This window comes from Artibeus jamaicensis, unplaced genomic scaffold (genome assembly GCF_021234435.1).
Source record: "Artibeus jamaicensis isolate MK-2021 breed Jamaican fruit bat unplaced genomic scaffold, CSHL_Jam_final contig_391, whole genome shotgun sequence".
NCBI lineage: Eukaryota > Metazoa > Chordata > Mammalia > Chiroptera > Phyllostomidae > Artibeus > Artibeus jamaicensis.
The window spans coordinates 33444403-33467343 of NW_026521814.1; the positions used below are offsets into that span (position 1 = coordinate 33444403).

A 22941-nucleotide genomic window follows, 5' to 3' on the forward strand; every position below is an offset into this window, starting at 1 on the left:
GCCACACTGCCGCCAGTGCTCATTTTAAATACAGCTTCGTCAGATCCGTGGTTTGCCTGAAATTCCTTATCACATCCCCACGAGCCTTCCAATTAAATCCCAGCATCAAAGATGTATTTCTTGGAAAAAAAAAAAAAAGATGTATTTCTTTATAAATAGAAAAACATAACATGCAATTTAAAAAAAACTCCAAACTGCAACATGTAAGCTCCGGCCTGTGTCTGACTCACACTGTCCATGCACATGCACACCAGACTACCCCCGAACCAGCACACGGTGCTCCCTCTGCCGGGGAACTGCCCTGCCTCCCCTTCTCCGCAAGACTTAGCACCGGGTCCGCTGGTAAACAAACCTTCCCAGGCCTAATTTAGCTTCACCTCTGGTGAGGTCCTGCTGAAACCTGTCATAATCTGTCACAGTATTTATCACACTGCATTGCAGCGACTGAGATTTCTTGTTTTTCAAGTCAGCGAGCTTCTTATAAATAGATCTTTCAGCTTAGTGCCCCCAATGCCCAGCACAGTGCGTGGCACACAAGAGACACTCAATTGTTCTTCAGCTGAATGAGCAGATGAAGAGCAAGTGGCTTGGCCAGAACGAGAGAGCTGGGGTTTGAATTTTCAGCCCTTTAGTTTGTTTCACTCACTCGCTCACCAAATATTCAATCACTAGGTTTAGCCATGGCATTTGTAACTAATATTAAAAGTGACAGCATTTTGCTTAGTTTTAGTTTTTAATTCAAATTTCGAATCCAAAATATACTCAGAAGTTTTCAATTTTTTTAAGTTTAAAAGAGTATGTCTCCCAGCTCCTGAGTTCCCTTCCCCAGGGACCCCACTGTTACTGGTTCCTGAGTTGTAATATGCATGTAAAAGCCAATGCAAACAGACAAACACACAGATAGATAGATGCTCCATACACATTTTAACATATTATAAGCATTGTTCACAGTCTTACTTTTTTTTAACTCAATGTACTTGGAGTTCTTTCTGTGTTAATTCATGAAGAGATGCTTTCTAACAGCTGCACAGTGTCCCATTGTACTCGTATGAATCACTGTGATTGGTTTGACAAGTCCCCAGTCAATGGAATATCGTGGCTATTTCCCATCTGTCGAAATGAATGACTTTAGTCATTTCACGTGTGTGTTCATATATGTAAAAATGATAGATTTTTAACACTTTTCTAATCAACAGACTAAATTTTAAACTAGGACTATTTCTTTTTCTAACAGGGACTGGCCAAAAGATTCTTTCCAAAGCCCTGACTCTCTCTTCCTCCATCTTCCCACCTGTGAAATGAGAACATTTCTTGCCCCTGAAGATTCATACTTGCCTGTTGTTAAGATTCAAGGTTTATCCTTTTGGCGTCAGTATTCTTTCAAAGAAAGAAACTCATTTCTCCTTTTTTATCCAATTTCCTGTTAGATTAAAGGGATTTATAAACAGGCTTTTAAAAAAATTTACCTTCTTTCTAGTTTTCTAACTTATCAGTTTACTATGACTTAGGCAGTTTTTTCCTGCAATGATTTTTTAAAACCTTTCCATTTATTAAGGAATGAATTTTTTACTACATTAGGCCCAATGTGCTTTGACTCCAAAATAAGAAGTAGAAAACCAAGAAAATTACTTAACTGCTTGCTCTAGTTTTTTTTTATGTCAGAATAGCTCATCAGTTAACAAGTGAGAAACATGCAGGGTAAAAGGCCATTAAGTGAGAAGAGAATGTCAAACAAATTAGCAGATAATTAATTGTCTCTTCCCAAAGCAGCTTGGATATTTCATAATAAAGTGAAAAACTGATGGTCACTAAAGTAACTTCCCGGAGAGAATCCCAGGGCCCTCCACATCAGATTCCTTCTCTACAGCTGAAAAGAAGCTGTGGATTAATCAGAGATCCAGGTGACAAAGGCCAAGAGCTGGCTTCATTCAACACACAGGGCATTCCTTGGGTCACGGACTCTACCTGCCACATCTCTCTGGGTATTAAAGAGATGCTCTTCCAACACATTCGAGAAGGTTTGTGATTCTCTACCCTGGCTGCATGTTGGAATCACCCAAGAAGACTTAAAAATGTCTGATCTTCAGAAAGTCTGATTTTAATGTTTGGGGTTAGGTCCTGGGAATCATATTTTTTAAAGCTCTGTGAAGAATTTCAATATGCAGCCAGGATTTCAAAGCACTGTTAAGGAGACTTCTGCACAGTGGAATTGCAAGCAGCTTGTGTGACTCAGAGAAAGAAGGAAGAGGGCATTAAATGTGATAAGATACCCAATCTGTGTTATCCTGGAAACTCCACTAAAGTCCAGTCCCATTCTTTTGCTCCCCTACTTTAAACCCTCAGTGCCCTCAATGTGTTCCCAAGATGCAGACCTACCTGCAAGGCCTAGGAGGTCTGATTCCTCCCCATGGTTCCCACTTCTCTCAGTCTCTGCTCTCATTACACACTGGTCCTCCTTCAAGTCCTTGGAGGTAGCCCACTGCCCACCACCAGTTGGCCTGTGCCTGGGACATTCTCCCTGACATCCCAAACCTTCTGCCCCTGCCCCAACCCTGTTACCACCTATGAATGCCAGGCATTGAGCCCAGCACAGATGAAAGGAACAAGCGTCCCACCAGAGGATGGCTAAGAACCTAAGCCACCTAGCTTTTCAAGGCTAATCACACTTGTAACAGACTTCTTGGTCACTTAAGTTAAATTAAGTTGACAAAGGAAAAGAAACAACTAAGAAAATTGTATTCCCTTTTCCCAAAAAGCATGGACCACAGAGTATTTGCACTTATTTTGTCTTATGTACTTTTGTTGTGTGTTAATCGAATAGGAAAGTAAAGATGAACTGGACTACTATCAAGAACAAGGAGGACCCCTCAGAGAAAACCATCAAGACACCCAAGGTAGAGACAGCTGGGTTGGGTTTTATAATCTTATCATGATAATTGTTGGATGAATTTGCCCCTCTCATAGACGTTAATGGGGAATGACCCTTCCATTTCCCTCAGGTTGTGGGTTGGAAATCAGAATACGGACCAAAGTGCTGAGTTCTGACTCTGATGTGTTCTTAGTGACTGCAAATAGATGGAATAGAGTGGAGACTCTGGGGGCATTACAAAAAGGCTCCACAGGCACTTCTACCTTCCTATTTCTCCTGCTTTCACAGGGCCTTGGATACGCAGGTGAGGGAGCTGAGGTCCCCTGCCTGGTGGGAGAATATTCCAACAGATGGGAGAACAGCATCTTTAGAGACCCAGACCACAGCTCTAGAGGGCCAGAGCTACTTGAGTATGGCTTCCTCCCAAATGATGCTCCATCTGATAATGATGATGATTCCAGGAACTTTGGGCCCAGAACAGGCATAATTCTTATTCCCAGACCCTGAGTCAGACAGTAAGCTCTTCCCTGGGGGCGCCTGGGCATGCTGCTGTGTGATGGTACAACTGGCTAGGCCCAGAAAGCAGAGCTGTTCTGTATCCTCATTGCTTGCTGCAGTAGTAGAAACCTGTGTGAGAAACTCTCAAGGAGTTCTCAAGGAGGGGATGCAGGGCCCACCAGCCAGAATTGTGCTTGTGGTTTGCTGTACAAAAGCATCCAGCAGGGGGAGCAAATACAGGCTGAAATCCTGCTCAGCCCTGGGTGCATCCACCCAGAAGGGGCTCCTGCTCCCACCTGGTCCTCCTACTGAAGTGCCTTCTCTAATCTACATAAGATGCTCTGTTTAGACTGGCAGCAGCGATCTGAGCAGCTGACTGGAGAAGATGGGCTCTGGAGTTGGACTACCTCCACCTTAACCTCTCTGTGCCTCAGTGCCCTCGATTGAGGCTAAAAAACAGTACTCCCCTCATGAGGTTGCCTGAGGAATAAATGAAGTAATTCATATATAATAGTCCTCTAATGAATATTAATCTTGAGTTAGATATCACAATGATTATTAATCTAAAATGCTACCACAACTCTCTCCCTATGGCATCCGGACCCTCATCGGGGAGAGAGACCATAGGAGCTCACTGGAGATAAATGTGCAATTTCATGGATTTGGGATTTCACCCTAAACTTGATATTTTTCTATTTACATCTCTTACACTTACTTTCACTTGACATTCTAGACAAAAATAACTTTTATACTCATTTTAAAAGATTTCAGACTTTCCAGACATCGGACAATAAAATATCAGGTAGCCCAATCCCTGGGTTCGGTCAAGTTTGTTAAGCAAGGTTTCTGCTGACGTAGGTGTTCCGACACCTCCATTTTCCAGACTGAGTTGCAACAGCCGGGAAACAAGCTCCAGTCCTCAGATCTTTGATATGATCAATCATGTGTAGAATGTGAACACTGACGAGCCTCTAAGGTCTTGGCCAAGTGCAGTAGGGATTTTAGGCAGCACAGAACATGGCCAAATCTAAACAATGACCAAGTCAGTCAAAACAGATTCCCTGTCTCATGACAGAGGAACAGGCTATGGCTCAGTTCCATGAAGGTTATTCACACGGTTCAATGCTGCAAAATGTCACTGCAGAAAGTTAAAGAAACCATTGACTATCAAACAGGACATTGCCTGTCCTGGATGATACATGCTAATGTTTAAAAAGGATTTCAAATCTTTTAAAAACAATGGGCGTAGGGGATGGGAGGGCATTGTTTAGGCAGCATTATAGTGATCAAGAGCACTGATTATCAAGCCTGAGTCCCAGGGTTCAAATCTTTGCTCCACCATCTGTATAGTTAAGGGATTACTACCTGTGTGATTTTGAATAAGTTATTGAACTTCTCTGGCATTTTTTTCATCATCTGTAAAATGGGGATACTAACAATACTTATCTCATGGGGTGGTTGTGACATAGAGGAGTTGTTAATATGTGTAATGTGCTTATGAGTGCCTGATGCATAAGAGTAAGTGTGAATTAAAGGTTAGCTATTAGTCTACTTCTGAAAAACATTAATATTTTAAATTATATTTTATTGATTATGCTTACAGTTGTCCTGATTTTCCCTTTGCCCCCCCTCCACCCAGTACTCCCCACCCCCTCAGGCAAACCCCACACTATTGTTCATGTCCAGGGGTCATGTGTGTAAGTTCTTTAGCTACTCCATTTCCTATACTGAACTTTACATCCCCATGGCTGTTCTGTAACTTCCTGTTTTTACTTCTTAATCCCCTCACTTCTTCACTCATTTTCCCACACCCCCTTTCCCATCTGGCAACCATCAAAACATTCTGTGTATCCATGATTCTGTCTCTGTTCTTCTTCTTTGCCTAGTTTGTTTTTTAGATTCAATTGTTGATAGATTTGTACTTTTTGCCATTTTACTGTTCATAATTTTGATCTTCTTTTTAAATAAATCCCTTTAACATTTCATATAATAATGCTTTGGTTATGAGGAACTCCCTTATTTTTATCCTGTCTGGGAAGCTCATTATCTCCCTTTGATTCCAAATGATATCTTTGCTGGGTAGAGCAGTCTTTGCTGTAGATCCCTGCTTTTCATGACTTTGACTATTTCTTACCACTTCCTTCTAGCCTGCAAAGTTTCTTCCGAGAAGTAGTTGACATTCTTATGGGAACTCCCCTGTAGATAACTAACTTCTTTTCTCTTGTGGCTTTTACAATTCTCTCTTTATCTTTAACCTTCAGTATTTAATTATGATGTATGTTGAAGTGAGCCTCTTTGCATCTATCTTGTTTGGGACTCTGTGCTTCCTGGACTTGCATGTATATTTCCTTCACCAAATTAGGAAGTTTTTTTCATTATTTTTTCAAATAGATTTCCAATTTCTTGCTCTTTCTCTTCTCCTTCTGGCACCCCTATGATGTGAATGTTGGACCGCTGGAAGTTGTCCCAGAAGCTGCTTACACTAGCCTCATTTTTTTGAATTCCTTTTCCTTCTCGTTGTTCTGATTAGTTGTCTTTTGCTTCCCTATGTTCCACATCATTGATTTGATTCTCAGCTTCATCCACTCTACTGCTGATCCCCTATAAATTGTTCTTTATTTTAATTAGTGCATTCTTCATGTCTGACTGGATCTTTTTTATGCTGTTGAGGTCCTCACTAAGTTCCTTGAGCATCCTTATAAACAGTATTTCGAACTCTGCCTCTGATAGATTGCTTATTTCCATTTTGTTTAGCTCATTTACTGGAGTTTGGGCCTGTGCTTTTCATTTGGGCCAAGCTGGGTAAAAGGGGCATCCTTCATGTGGTTTGAGTACATACTCCTCTTGTAGTAGAGACTTGGTGGCTATTGGCAGATCAATGGGAGAGATTTACCCAGGCCAGTCAGCAGCAAGAATTAGCTTGACAACTTACCACCAACCTCCACCCTCTATGGAGGATCAGCTGTGTAAGGGCACAGTGGTGGCACCCTGACTTGGTCTGTAACTGTCCACTAGGTGTGTTGACCCAGTGGTTTCCCAGGTGATGCAGGCCAAGGTCAGTCCCCAACTATGTTTTGCCCAGAGCCACCCTGAATGAGCTGTAAATCAATCTGAGATGGCTGCTACTTGTGCTGGGATGAAGATTTCCAGGTGAAGCCACGCTGTGAAATCTAGGTTGGCTACTGCTAGTGCTGGGCCTGAGGCTATTTGAGGCCCACTGTTCTTTGTTTGATAGGATTTAGGAAGTTGTGAAGCATGAGCCGAGACCAGCCATTCATATAGAAAAGCAACTTGGGTGGGCCTGTAATATGGGTGGGGTGGAGTCTCTGGGGATCTCCGAGGCGGGTCAAACAGTGTTAGCCAGTTTGATGGACTCTCAGATATGGCACCAGCTTGCCAGCTCAGTCTCAATGGATGTGGTTTCTTTAATTCCATAATTGTCAGACTCCCATTCAGCTCGATTTCTGATGGTTCTGAGTGAGGGTTGTTCTATTTAGTTGTAATTTTGATGGGGTTGTGCAAAGAGGTGAGCCATGTCTTCCTACACTGCCATCTTGACCAGAAGTGAAAAACTTTAATTTTAGTAGCCATAAATTTCACTTTGTCAGGAAAGACTTTTTGTACCTTGATAAGACAATGATTTCTTTATTTTCCAAATCAGTCTCAGTGGGGTGGGGCTTGCTTTGGGGGGAATGATTGAATCCTCTGTGTGATCCTTTTCCACTTAAATCCAGGTGTGGGCAGCAGACCCCATCTTAACAAAGCAGCCTTACCAATCTCTGCCTTCTGTGAAAGGTTATGTAATAGTTTATCTCATTTTATTCTCTCCAAAATCTTATGAGGTAAAGTATATTATCCCTGTTTCACACATGAGGAAAATGAGGACCAGAGGGGTTAGGTAACCCACCCAAGGTGCAGCCAGTAGGTGAAGAAGCTGAGATATGAACCTAGATTTCTGTGGCTCCATGCCATTGGTATTTATTTATTTATTTATTTATTTATTTATTTATTTATTTATTTATTTATTTATTTATTTTCAGTGGCAGGAGGGAGAAAAAGAGAGAGAGAAACATTGGTGTGTGAGAGAAACATTGATGGGTTGTCTTTTGCATGCCCCAACTGGGGGCCTGGCCTGCAACCCAGGCAGGTGCCCTGACTGGAATCAAACCAGCGACCTTTTGGTTTGCAGGCCAGTGCTCAATCCACTGAGCCCCACCAGCTAGAGTACTGTTGGCTTTTTAAAAGAGTTGTAGCCCTGGCTGGTGTAGCTCAGTGGATTGAGCGCGGCCTGGGAATCAAGCAACCACGGTTCGATTCCCAGTCAGGGCACATGCCTGGGTTGCAGGCCGGTTTCCTGCAGGCCAGTTCCCAGCAGGGGACACACAAGAGGCAACCATACATTGATGTTTCTCTCCCTCTCTCCTTCCCCTCTAAAGATAAATAAAATTTAAAAAAATAAAATAAAAGAGTTGTAACTCCATCCACATGTTTCTGATTAGGAAATAGGTACAAAGTCAGAAACATCACAAAATTATGGCAGCAATTTTTTAAGCCAACATGAATCTGGGAAATTATTTAAGATCTCTAGAAACCATTTTATTTTTTTATTATCTTTTATTGTTTATGCTACTACAGTTGACCCCACTTTGTCTCCCTTTGTCCCCTCCCCCCGAGTCCCCTCTCCCCTCTCTCAGGCAATCCTACATCATTGTTCATGTCCATGGGTCATACATATACGTTATTTGGCTAATCCCTCCGCTTTCTTTCATCCACTCCTCTCCCCTCATCCTCACTCTTAGAAATGCTTTTATATTATAGATAAAGGAAGCTGAGGTCTAGAAGTCAAGACAATTATGTAAAATTATAGCCAATTATTAACATCAAGGTAATCCAAGTCTCTACCTGGTGTGCGTGTTTAGTTCAATTTAGTTTCATTTTCAAGGCCTTTCCTCAGGTCAGTCCCTGGCTCCAGGAGAAAACAGCTCCAGAAGAAACAAATATAATGACTGCCCAACCTTTGCAACAATGTGAGGGGTAGCCAGTGTCACAAAAGTGTCTCTTAAAGGTGTCGAGAAAACAGGGAGACCAGCAGTGTGTGTCCAGAAGTTGAGGCCGTGCCACTGCTGCAGAATCTACAGACTGGAAGGTGGTACCTCTGCAAACTGTCACCTCGTGATGTTGGTCAGAGCTTCTTGCTTCGCAAATTGGTCTGTGTGAGGCCTGCACAGTCACAGAACACTGTCACCCTCTGCTATCTGGAGCCATGGTACTGGGTTCAGAATACCCTGCTAGTTCTTAGCAACCTACATGATCTACACACACTATTACTGCTTTATTTTTCCTTGGGGAAAGTATTTCAGAGTTCTCCTCCAATGTGGGAAGTGGTGCCTCCTTAAGAATGTTTCTGGCTCACTCCACTCAGTTCAGAGTGGTAACCCCAGGGAAGTCCTTAGAATCCCAGAACATAGCTATTACCCCTTGATCCTGAAAATTCTCTTCACCTTCCATAAAGTAAAGCTCATTTCTAACAAAACCAAAAGCAGTTGAAACTAGAGACAAGGACAACATAAGAAAGGAAATTTATAGGCCAATCTCATTTATAATCAAAGATGTAAAATTTCTTATAATGTATTAGCCAATTAAATTCTTAAGCTTATATATAAATCCTTAAACATATATGTGTGTGTTTGTGTGTATGTATCATGATGAATTCAGTTTATCCCAGGAATTCAAAAAAGATATTCTAACATTTGAAAATCTGTTTAATTCATATCAAGAGGTTAAAGGGGAAAAACCTTAGGGTCACCTCAGTAGATGAAAGAAGAAAAATAAATTTATAAAATTCACCTTTGTCAAACCAGGACCAAATGAGGACTTCCTGATTTTGATGAGTGTCTACCAAAAACCTGCAGTAAACATCACATTTCAGTGGTAGAACTTTAGACGCATTTTCTTTAGAGCAGGACTAAGATAAGGATGCCCTCTGTCATTGTTTCTATTTCAACATTGCACCAGCTCAGTAGGGAAAGCAAAGGAAAGGAAAAGTGAAAGGACAGAAAGGAGGAAATAACACTGTCATTATTCCCAGACAATAGTACCATTTAATATGGAAAATCTGAGGGCCTCTTCAGATAAGCTATTGAAAGACAAATCATTAGAAGACAAAAAAAAATCAGCAGGATGACTAAATATAGATCACTAAAAAAAAATCAATTGTGGGAAAAATACTGCTTTAAAACATAAAGCACCCTGGCTGGTGTAGCTCAGTGGATTGAGCACAGGCCTGCGAACCAAAAGATCGCGATTCAATTCCCCGTCAGGGCACATGCCTGGGTTGCAGGCCAATTCCCAGCAGGGGCCAGTTCCCAGCAGGGGATGCACCAGAAGCAACCATACATTGATATTTCTCTCCTTCTCTCCTTCCCTTCCCCTCTAAAGATAAATAAATAAAAATTAAAAAAAAATAAAGCACGATTTATAAAGTAATTGTTTCCATAACTATTATTATGGAAAGCCCCAACAACACAAAAGTGAACAGAACAATACAATGAATTTCACATCCCTATCTCCTGGCCAATGTTCTTCACCTGCATTCCCAACCCCTTCCTCCTTTCCACATTATTTTGAGACAAATTCCAGGATCATGTCATTTTACCCATATACACTTGAGTATATATATCTCTAAAAGATAAGAAAAGCCTCTTTTGACATAACCATAGCAGTATCACTATTGCACCTAAGATTTAGAAGTATTCCTTAATATCGTTGAATATTCAATCAGTTTTTTCAATGTTCTAATTGTTTCAAAATTATTATAATTGTTTTAGAGTTTGTTTGCAATGGGTTGATATGACCTTTAAGTTTTATTTAATTTATAAGTTCCCCTCCATTTCTTCTGCCCCCCCCCATCTTTTAGTTTACTTTGAGGAAATCAGGTCACTTGACCTGTGAGTTTCCTACATTCTAGATTTTGCTGATTGCACCCTCAGGGTGTAGTTTCGCGTTTCTGCCTTCTATAGTATCTCCTTTAAGTTAGTGCTTAGGCCTAGAGACGATCAGACTCAGGTTTGGTTTTTCCTTTTGGCATGGAGGTCACTGTGTTCTTCCATCAGAAGACATAGTATCTGCTTCTCCCCCCATAATGACAGCAGCTACAAACCCATGAATTCATGAGAGGCTATGAAATACTGATATTGAAATTCTATCATTCTTTCTTCACTTATTACTTGGGAAACTCTTACTAAAAGGAACTTGTCCCCTTCTACTATTTAATTATCCAGTAGTACAGTTTATATAGGAAGGCAGATAAATGTAGTTTTTAAATATAACATTATAGAACTTCTGGCCAAGATGGAGGCGTAGTAGACACACTGTGCCTCCTCACACAACAAAAAGATGGACAATAACAAATTTAAAAACAAAAAAACAACCAGAACTGCCAGAAAATTGAACTGTATAGAGAAGTCCAAGAACCAAGGAGTTAAAGAAGAAATGTTCATCCAGACCAGTAGGAAGGGCAGAGACAGGAAGCTGGGCAGAGAGGACTCACAGCAAGGTGGTGGCTGGTGGGCAAAGCGGCAGCTGATGGACCCAGTGAGGCAGAGGCTGGTGGAGCGGGCAGTCCCACATTCACATGCAGATAAACTGGGAGAAACAACTGGGGAGCGAGATAGACCAAGCAACCCAGGGCTCCAGTGCAGGATAAAGCCTTAAACCTCTGACTGAAAACACCTGTGGGGGTTGAGGTAGCAGGAGAAACTCCCAGCCTCACAAGAGAATCATTGGAGAGACCAACAGGGTCCTAGAACATATACAAGCCCACCCACCCAAGAATCAGCACCAGAGAGGCCCAATTTGCTGTGGGTAGTGGGGGAAGTGACTGAAAACCAGCGGAGAGCAGAGCAAGCACCATTGTTCCCTCTTGAACCCCTCCTTCACATACAGTGTCACAATGCAGCTACCAGGGTTCCCCCATGAACACCTAAAGCTCTGCCACTCATTGTGTAACAGGCCTGCAGAGACAAAAAAAAAAAATGGCCCAAATGAAAGAACAAATTAAAGCTCCAGAAAAAATACAACTAAGTGACAAAGAGATAGCCATCCTATCAAATGCACAGTTCAAAACACTGGTAATCAGGATGCTCACAGAATTGGATGAATATGGTCGCAAATTAGAGGAAAAAATGAAGGCTATACTAAGTGAAATAAAGGAGAAAGTACAGGGAACAAACAGGACATGAAGGAAACCAGGACTCAAATCAACAGTGTGGACCAGAAGGAAGAAAGAAACATTCAACCAGAACAGAATGAAGAAGTAAGAATTCAAAAAGATGAGGAGAGGCTTAGGAACCTCCAGGACATCTTTAAACATTCCAACATCTGAATCATAGGGATCCCAGAAGGAGAAAAGAAAGAGCAAGAAAACTTACTCGAAAAAATAATGAAGGAAAACTTCCCCAATCTGGTGAAGGAAATAGACTTCCAGGAAGTCCAGGAAGCTCAGAGAGTCCCAAAGAAGTTGGACCCAAGAAGGAACACACCAAGGCACATCATAATTACATTACCCAAGATTAAAGAGAAGGACAGAATCTTAAAAGCAGCAAGAAAAAAGCAGACAGTTACCTACAAAGGAGTGCCCATAAGACTGTTAGCTGATTTCTCAAAAGAAACCTTGCAAGCAAGAAGGGGCTGGAAAGAAGTATTCAAAGTCATGAAAAGCAAGGACCTACATCCAAGATTACTCTATTCAGCTAACTTACCATTTAGAATGGAAGGACAGATAAAGGGCTTCCCAGATAAGGTCAAGTTAAAGGAGTTCATCATCACCCAGCCCTTATTATATGAAATGTTAGAGGGATTTATCTAAGAAAAAGAAGATAAAAAATATGAACAGTAAAATGACAACAAACCCACAGTTATTAACAACTCAACCTAAAACAAAAACAAAAACAAACTAAGCAAACAGCTAGAACAGGAACAGAATCACGGAAATGGAGATCACATGGACAGTTATTATCAGTGGGGGAGTGGGTAGGAAGAGAGGGGAAAATGTACAGGGAATAAGTAGCATAAATGGTAGGCAGAAAATAGACAGGGGGACATTAAGAATAGTATAGGAAATGTAGAAGCCAAAGAACTTATATATATGACCCATGGATATGAACTAAAGTGTGGGGGGAGTGTAATGAGGGTTGGAGGGGAATAATGGGGGAAAATGGGACAACTGTAATAGCATAATCAATAAAATATATTTAAAAATAAATAAATATAACATTATACACCTCAATGCTATATATAATGTTCATACATAGGAAGATCCACTATCATTAAGATGACAATTCTCCCTAAATTAACTCATAAATTGAATGCAGTTCCAATTTTTAACATGCCCCGGTAAGGTTTTTGATGGAACATGGTAAGTTGATTCCAAAAGTCATAAAGAAGGGTCAAAAATGCCAATACAATTTTGAAGAAAAGTGAAGTGGAAGAGTTTTCTCAAGAAAATATAAAAATTACTTTAAAGCTAAATGATATTGCTTAGGGATAAACAGAAGAGAATAGAGAATCCCGGGGGCAGGCACATGGCGGGGGGGATGCACTCATATATGGCAAAGGTGCAATGATAAAACAGGGGAGGGGATAAATAAATACACACAGTGGGGAAAGAAGGAGCTGTCTTCAGAGACAAGGATGCTCCTGTGCAGAAGGGAGGGTACCCCCATACGAGGGTTTTTTATGACCTGCTTTAGGGGAGAATAGGGAGGTGAGAGAGTCCTATTGGCACTTGCCATTTCTCAAGTGCCTTTAGCTTAAAATGGTCAATGTGCCATATTTTGGAATAGCATGTTCTGAACCCTGTCAACTGATAGATACCGAGTTTAGGAGGATGATTCTTTCTGGGGGAGAGTGAGGGAAATGGCATTTTATGGGATCGAGTGAAGTCTTGGACATTTCTAAAATGGTGGGGGTTTTTTTTGGTAAAATGTGAATCGAATATGGCAAAATGTTAAGATTTCACAAAATTAAGTGGTAAGTACATGCATTATCATTATGCAGTATTTTTTCTATGCTCTGAATTCTTAAAATACAGGATCCCCCAGAAGTAACACCACTGAGTGTGTTTGGAGGGTATGTGAATGTCTTGTACCAGATGGACAGCAACTTGAACATTTCACCTCAAACATCTTATGGTGTGCTCAAGTGTGACATTGTTATGTTACAGAATTACATGCTTATGATTTTTGTAATAAAAGATTTGGTATAAATTACTAGCACATAAAAACAGGGTATTATTTGTGCCAGACCCTGTATTTTACAGCTTTTATTAGGAAGGAAAAAAGGAAAGAAGGAAGGAAGGAAGGAAGGAAGGAAGGAAGGAAGGAAGGAAGGAAGGAAGGAAGGAAGGGAAGGAAGGGAAGGAAGGGAAGGAAGGAAAATAAAGTTAAGCTGGCTGGCATGGCTCAGTGAATTGAATGCCTGCCTGCAAACCGGAGGGCTCACAATTAGATTCCCCAGTCATGGCACATGCCTGGGTTGCAAGCCAGGTCCCCACTCAGGAGACATGCAAGAAGCAACCACACGTTGATGTTTCTCTCCCTCCCTTCCTCTCTCTCTAAAAATAAATAAAATCTTTTAAAAAAATTAGAAGTTGTAAATATTACTCAAAATACTACCTTGGTTTATTTCAGTACTTCCAAAATACCAGATTGTTTTACTAGAGAAAAACAAATCACCCTTCTTTGGTTCACATGCCAAAACTGACAGTTTCAATTCTAATCGAAATGGTAAAATTACACTAAGGGAGAAGCCCAGCTTTTGGTCAATACAAACGCGCCCTCTGCTGGTCAAATCATGCCCTGTCACAGAGTTCGAAAAGGGATGAAGGAGAGTGAATGTCCAATGAGACAGCTTTTTCTGAGCCAGCCATGTTGAAAGAAACCCTCACAAAATCCCCCTTATCGTGAATATACTATAATCCGCTCCCACGTTCTATTAATACTACGTATTATTCAAGGCAAAATAAATTCCAAGATACCACCTCAATCAACTTCTCAGTTTAATGTTCGTTCAGGGATGACAAAAGAGAGCCCAAGATGGAAAGAGGCTCTGGGGTGGGGGCGGGGCAAAGAAGGGGGCACTGGACAATAACTGAACTCAGAAGAATAAGATAACTGCGTTGTTAAGGGAATGATGCTAGTAGGATAAGAGAACTTTTTCTTTTCAAAAAATTTTTAAGTATAAAATACTTTAAATAAAATTGAGGAGAAATAAATTAATTTGTGCAAGAATCTGTTGCTCAAAGAGATGAGAGAAAATGGGGATCCAATATTAGAGTATGACTTTCAAAAAGTTTTTTTTAGTTTTAGTTTTAGTTTTGTTTGGTGTTAACATCCATGAGACCTTAAGCTCCCTGAGCCCAGGGTGTTCATCCAGCCTACTCACTGTTCCCAGCACCTAACACAATGCCAGCATAGTAAGTATTTCATGATAAATGAAGGAAGGCATGATCATTTCCATAGACGGTAAACTGGTACAAATATTCTGGGGACAATTCAGCAGTAGATATTGTTGTTTAAATTCTGTATACATCCCTTAATACACATAGATGCAGACAAAAAGTCTTTTAATAATCAAAAGCATTCCTTTCAGAGATATACTATGCAGAGTGCTTCACAGTTATAAAAAATTGAAACAATCTGACTTTCAGAAGTTACATGTTTGGTTTTAGTCAATTATAGTACATCCAGATGATGAAATGCTATGCTGCTATTAAAATCATTTTTAATAATATTTATGATAGCATACATTCTAATAACATAAAAGTACATTAAAATTATATATACGCTGTATAATTTGTATATGTCCATGAAAGTAAATATGCCAAAATATTTGCACTAGTTTTATGAGGGTAGAGTGATCACGGGTGAGGTATTTTTTTGTTGTTGTTTGTTTTTACCAGGTGCCAGGACTGTTTTAGGCACTTTATTATATTAATTGTTAGGCACTTTAATTAATTTAGGCACTTTTGTATTAATACTATTGTATTAATTTAGGCACTTTATTGTATATTTTGTTAGGCTTTTAACAGCTTTATCAAGAGATGATTGACATACATAAATGGCACCTATTTAAATTGTACAGTTATATATTATTTGTTTAAATATTATGATTTCATTTTTCTGCAAAGATTTTAATGCAATCAACTTCACTCTTCTTAGAGTGAATGTACCATTGTATTAGTTCAAGGTATATAACATGATTTGATACATGTACATGTTATAAAATGATTACCACAATAGGTTTAGTTAATGTACATCAGCTCACACAGTTAACATATTTTTTTCTTCCATGGAGAACTTCTAAGATTTACTAGATAAGTTTTGATATATGTATGCACCCACAAAACCCTTACCATAATCAAGAATAAAACCTTCATCACTCCCAGACGTTTCCTCATGCTCTCCCCCTCCTGCCTCTCTCATCCCCAATGATCTGTTTTCTGTCACTATAGATTTGCTTACATTTTCTAGAATTTTATGTAAATGAAATCATACCATATGTACTCTTCTCTGTCTTAATTCTTTTACCACATAATTCATTTGAGATTCACCCCCATTGTTGAGTGTATTGATGCTTCATTCCTTCTCACTGCTGAGCAGTATTGCATTGTATGTATACACCAGCCTGTTTGTCTGTTCACCTGTTGTTGGACGTATGGTCTGTTTCAAGTTTTCAGCTATTAAAAAGGAAGCTTCTCTGCACATTTGTGACAAGTCTTTATATGAACATGTGCTTTCACTTCATAAAGAACTTAGAAGTATAATGGGTAGATGATATGGTATATATAATATGTAATTTTTTAAACTGTCAAACTATTTTCCTACGTTGTACCATTTACATTCCGACCAGCAGTGTATGAGAGTTCCAGTTCCTCACGTCCTTGTCAGCTCTTGTATAGTCAGTCTTTTTAATTTTTGTCATTCTAATAATTATGTGTTGGTGGCAGGGGTCTTCTTTATGAGGTTTTTTTGTGTTTTCCAAATTTTCTGCAATATACCTTCTGTAATTTAAAAATTGTTTAAATTAACTAAGATAAAAAGTGGCCTAGTGCAATGTGAAATCTTAGTCTGGAGATTCTTCTCAAAGAGCTCCCAGTGCGGTCTCAGAGGCCCCAGCACAGAGGGCCAACTGTGTGACCTGCCTTCCTCATAGGACAACAAGTTTTTTAGATCAATTTTCTTTCAATGTAATAACCACACTGGGGTTTTAAGAAAAATATAAACACACAAAAACCTTCCAATCTAACATATTTTTTCTATTTTCTCCTCCAGACCTTATTCATCTAAAAATATATTTTGCAGAATTCTAACATACTATTCTATAGTTTACACTTTTATTTGTCGTTATATCATATTTTCCATATTGCTTATTTATCTTGTAACCATAAATTTAAGTGTCAAATTAATGCATCACAATTACTTTCCTAATCTTCCATTGTTGGACCGTTTTAATTTGCTACTATTAATAATAATTTTGTAATAAATAAGTTGGTACAAAAAGCTATTTCTTCCTTTGAGCTATGTCCTTATGATAAATATCCAGGAGTGAGAATCCTAATCAAAGACCAGACATTTTTCTGGTTCTTGATACATACTGTCAAATCGCTTTCCCAAAGGGTCTTACTAATTTTAATGTCATTTGCCACGTGCCAGCAGTGATACCTGCAGATTTGCTAATTTCCTGGGTATAACATATCTCACTGTTTTCATTTGCATGCTGTTGAAGACTCACCAGGGAGACATTTTCCCTGGTAGCATTTGGGATCATGGACTGTTGTCCTGATGAAGGATGCTCTCTGTTTTCACAGACCCAGAGCTGAGGAATGTGACCCTGGACCCTCTCAGCACTTCCTGGGCTGAGCACATGCAGAGGCCTGAGGCAGATGCTGTCCAAAAGGCGTAAGCATTCAAAGTTGTAATATGTGAACTTCCTTTTTATTTTGTTTATCCTTGTTTTTAATTCATTTCATTTCTGTGTTTTCTGAAAAGTCTCAACCAATAGTATACTCTGACAGCTAGAATTAAACTGCTATCTAAAAAACACAGATTCTTGGGGAGGACTGTATGGTGGTGTGTTTCCTATTTGAAGCATACTTTTTGTGGGTGGGTGATGAGTGAAGTTTAACTCCAACAGTGTGGAAGCAGCTTTCTCCATTTGTCTATTTAACTGACATCTACAGATATGCCTCAAAAGCTAAGGTCTGTCAGTTCAACATAGGTTTCTCCTCTCAGCATTCACTCTGCTCTAGCTGAAGTCAAAGAAATAACACTAATAGTACTCATACTAATTGCTAACATATATTAAGTGCTTCCTTTTTTCTCCTCCTCCATGTAGAACTATAACCTACCGTGACCTTCCATGAACTTCAGAACCTACCCTCACCTGCCTTGTAGCATAGGGATTCCCTCCTGAATCCCCCCAAAAGGCTTTGTGTTCCCTAGTAACTAAGGGAAAATGGCACTTGGATGGTGAGGCAACTATCTGAAGAATCCCATTTTCTAACTTTTATACATCATCTTTTTCCACAATAGATTTAAACCACATACAATAAACCGTCACCAAAAAGAGAGAGCCCTGACCAGCATGACTCAGTTGGTCAGGTGTCATTCCACAAAGCAAAAGGTCAAGGGTTTGATCCCTGGTCAGGGCACATGCCTAGGTTATAGGTTCAGTCCCTGGTGAGGGAGTGGACGAGAGGCAACTGATTGACGTTTCTCTCCCTCTTTTTCTTCCTCCTTTCCCCCTCTCTAAAACTAAATTAGTTTATTAATTTAAAAAGAGAGAGATCAAAAAAATTTTAATTGGAAGGAAACAAAAAAACTACACCAATACTCCACAGAAGTCATTACAGACATAGTAATTAAAGAACAGACTTCCAGCCCTGGCTGGTGTGGCTCAGTAGATTGAGCACTGGCCTGTGAACTGAATGGTTTCTGGTTCAACTCCCAGCCAGGGCACATGCCTGGGTTGCAGGCCACTTCCCTGCTAGGGGGACTTGTGAGAGGCCATCGATATGTCTCACACACTGATGTTTCTCTACCTCTCTCCCTCCCTGCCCCCTCTCTAAAAGTAAATAAATAAAATCTTTAAAAAGAAAAAAAGAACAGACTTTCAGACTTGATACAGAGATTCCTGAATGTGAAAGGGGGAAAAAAAGCAGCATGGTCAGGTTTGTGGTTCTCATTTACAGCATACCTGTTCCTCAGGGGAAATAAATGTTTTCCTAGCACTAAATTCTAAAGGATAGTTCTTCTCTGGGTTTTTATAGAGTGACATTGAATGATTTAAAGACTCATATATTTACAGGAAATTCCATTTACCTCATTTGACAAATATTTCTCAAGTTTCTATAGAAGGTCCTGTGCTAGCAGAGCACAGTAAATACGATACCGATGGAGCTAAAAAACACAAAACACCCCAAACCAGGCCTGGCACACAGCAACTGTAGCTGCTGCTGTTACTGAAATCCATGTGGCTGTTTCTTAGGGACCTCTGCACACAGAGGAAGTAAGTCAGTTATCCTGAAGGCACACTGCCAGTGACAGCAATTCTACCAGGAATCAAACTGACACAGCACAGGACATTTGGGTGGCTGAATTTGATCAAGAATAGAATTCAGAGGGCATAAAAGAATAGATGGATAGTTGCATCTTCTTAGACAATCTTTCTTAAAGGTCACCTTATTTTTCAGCTATGCCTTTGATAAAAGAAGTTTCAGTTAGATAATCCTATGTCATTCAGTTGAAAGCATAAACATGCAATCCCAAGAAGCAATCTATTTTTCCTGTTACCTAAGTTTTAGAATTTAGCCTGAGACAACCTCAAAAGGGAAGACCAAACTTTCTCATCCTCTTTGTTCAGAAAGAGAGGGTTGACCAAGTATGTGAAATGTCCACCAATTGTGTAAAATGACTTGAGTGTGTGAAATATCAGAGAACAGACACTCAGACAATGTTCACTTTCCCTCTTTCTTGTCCACCTGAGTTGTCTCTTTAGTTTGTCTTGTTGGATTGCTTTTTTCAAAGGGGCAAAGATTATGATGTACACCATCAGCACAAAGGACTCCCAGAACCTGGACCTGAGTCCCCAGAGAGGTTGGGTTCTGTAAACACATCTCTTCTTCCAAAAGAAAGAGGAGGGAAGACTGAACCAAGAGTGTCCAAGCAGGAAACACCAGGCAACATCAGTCACGTGAGTGCCAACATCTAGGTACTTGGTCAAAGGGCCCTACCTGGATTGTGCTCCCACCAGAGCTACCAAGTACAGCTGTGTAGATTGCCTACTATACAAGGCACCTGACAAAGTGGGCAAGTCAGAGCTGAAATCCAGTCTGTGGCCTGTTCACCATGTCCTGCACCCCAGCATTGGGTTGCATCCCTCTAGAGGACGAGGTGCCCATTTCTAATTCTTACAAAGGTACTAAAAGGAAACTTCAGTTTTTCTACACTTACACCACTTCTGACACCAAACATCTAGAGGTTATTCCCACAACAACCAATCCTCCAACTCTCTGGACACCAAACAACTGTCCTACAATTCAATTCTGACACTAACTACCCAGAGTTAGGCCAGGCCCTACAGAGGATTCCCACCCCCCACTTCCCATCAAGTTTGATAATTTGCTGGAATGGCTCACAAAACCCAGGGAAACATTTACTTACTGATTTATTACAAAGTTTATGATAAAGGACACAAGTGAATGGCAGATGAAGAAATACACAGGGCAAAGTCCAAAGTGGTCCCAACCGCAGGACCTTCTGTCTCCACGGAGTTTGGGGTGCGTCACCCTCTCAGCATGTGGATATGCTAACCAGTCCAGAAGTCCTCTGAACTCCTCTGGTTGGAGTTTTTATGGAGGCTTCCTTATGCAGGCACAGTTGATTACATCATTGGTGAATGGCTATTAACTCAAACTCCAGCCCTTCTCTCCCTCTCTGAGGTTTTGAGTGCACAGTTGAAAGGTTCAGTCCTCTAATTACCTAGTTGGTTTCCATGGCAACCAGTCCCCCTTCCTCAGGAGCTTTCCAAAAGTCACCTCATTAACATAATCTCAGATGTTGTTGAAAGGACCCTGTTATGAATAACAAAACATACTGCCTTTATGCTCCATAAATTACAAGGGTTTTAGGAGCTTTGTGCCAGGGACTGAAGATGGAAGACCAAATGTCTATTTCTTTATTATGTCACAATATCACAGGTACGGAGTGGATAGCCATGACCCTGCTCTGCCATCCCCTTTTAGAGGGAACCTGCATGTTGTCCCAGCCCACAGGGAAGGTGAGGCCTGACATGGCTGCAGTCATCTGCTTATGGTTTCGAAAGTTAGCAAATGATGCAGCAGTGAATAAAGCTGGCATTGATTTAAACTACTTAAGCATTAATCGTGGCAACAGCAATCTGTCAAAGGTGAAAACTGCTTCACTTTGATCCAGGTCTGTACACCATGATTTAGTATCAAAAGGAGGGGTGGATCATAAAATGTATTCTATTCCTCCATTGTCCCATGAAATTATACCTGGCAGTTTAAAATCAAAGGCTGAACCTTAGGCTTTCCTCACCAGCTCCACACTCTCAAGACTTGCTCTTCTGCTTCATCTGGAACCCACACAAATTCTATGCAAAGCCATTCTGCCTTGTTCAATATAACCTTCCTTCGATGTTTTTGTTTGTCTGTTTATTTCGGTGCCTATGTGTATCATCCCTGTATCATGATCCTTTTCTTTAAATGTTCACCTATAGGAGGAGACGGAGTTGATTGACAATGTCAAGAGAAAGAAAAGAACCAAAACAGACAAGTCTAAGGTGCCAAAGGAAGAGAGAGAAGGAAAGGTCCACATAGAAACAAAGGCTGCTATTGGTAAGTAAGTGTGCCCATAAGGAATGGCCAAGGGCAGGGAGTGGTGCTGGGAGGTATCACTGGGAATCAGTGTGGATGCCATGGGACAAACTCTCTGTTTTGAGTCTCCTTGACCACCTGAGATGGTGTTGCAGCCTTACTTCATGTCAATATCTTAGGAGGCAGAAGTAGAGGAAACCAACATGCCTAGAGACCTGTGTTCACCAAAAAAGACAATGACAATTATATTAGCACCTATTTACTGAATACCCACAGTATTAGGAGCTCTGTATATATGACATCATAAAATCCCCCACAACATCTTCATAAAGTGCTATTATATCATGTAGTAGTTGAAGCTGAGGGAGGTTGGGTGACTTGCATAAGATCAAACAGATCGAACAGTAAAGTGATGGGCCCAGGGTCTGACCCTGCCACTTGATTCCAAACACAAGCTGTTTCCACTGCCTCCATGAGTAAAAAACTACATCACAATCTGAGAAATGGGCAGGGAGAGCATTTGGGAGGGGAAAAGATGCAACCAGCTCTGAATGACCCAGCTACCATTTTTCTTCTGGGTTTCCTATGTTATATATACTTCATAAGAAATTCACATTCCTGTGCTTCTGAAGACATTTTTTTAGCCTAAAAACTACACCAGTTTTTTCCTGGCCACATGATGTAGAATACTCTCTAAACAAATAAAAATATATGTAAAAAAGTATGACATTAAATAGTCTCCTGGGCCACATCTATTTTTAAGGTTTGCTTTTCAAAGTGTTGCTGATTTCATGTTGATATAACCGATGACTTGGGTAGCGTTGGCAGGACTAGGAAAAGGAAACACTTGTGACCCCCAGAGGTAAACTGAGGAAAAGTCCTGAGAGAAAGGAAAGTTTAAACTTTTCTGGGTTACAAATCTCACTCTGAAGGCATGACCATCCAGCTGGGTCCGTAGGTGTCCCCTCTGGAGGGTCTTGCCTTCACCACACATGAGGGTATAACAAAACATTTCTAGCAGCAAGATTGCTGGATTATAGTTGATCCAACTAGAATAAGGCAATTTCTCAAAGGGTATGGACTACCCTTCTTAAAATAGTTGTAGTGGTTAGTAAAATGCAACTTTCTGCCAAATCAGACGCTTGAGTGGGGCTCAGGAATCTGCATCCCATGTGACTCCATTACACACTGGAGTCAAAAAGTTACTGAAAAGCATTCATAGAGCTCTGGCCGGTGTGGCTCAGTTGGTTGGGCATCATCCTGCAAGACAAAGGGTCACTGAATCGGTTCCTAGTCAAGGCCCATGCCTGGGTTGCAGGTTCAGTCCCTGGTCAGAGTGCATGCAAGAGGTGACAGATTGATGTGTGTCTCACATCAATGTTTCTCTCCCTCTCTTTCTGCCTCCCTTCCCCCCTTTATAAAAATACATTTTTAAAATCTTTAAAAAAAAAAAAAAGGATGCCTGTCCTGGCTGGTGTAGTGCAGCCCACTGAGTGCCAGCCTGCGAACCAAAGGGTCGCCAGTTCAATTCGCAGTCAGGGCAATGTCTGGGTTGTGGGCCAGGGCCCCAGGCTGGGGGGCATGCAAGAGGCAACCAATCAATGTGTCTCTCGCACATCGATGTTTCTCTCCCTCTCTGTCTCCCTCCTTTCCCCCCCTCTAAAAATAAATAAATAAA

The 22941-nt window shown here is 40.6% G+C and overlaps 1 protein-coding gene across 1 annotated transcript in view; it reads left to right on the top strand.

Annotated features, from left to right (window-relative positions):
* The window catches only part of KIAA2012 (KIAA2012 ortholog), a 114464-nt gene that overhangs the window by 82126 nt on the left and 9397 nt on the right, over window positions 1-22941 (top strand). Inside the window, 4 exon segments of the mRNA XM_053665090.1 lie at window positions 2822-2894; window positions 17235-17325; window positions 19453-19618; window positions 21170-21284. Coding sequence (XP_053521065.1) covers window positions 2822-2894; window positions 17235-17325; window positions 19453-19618; window positions 21170-21284 — 445 coding nt within the window.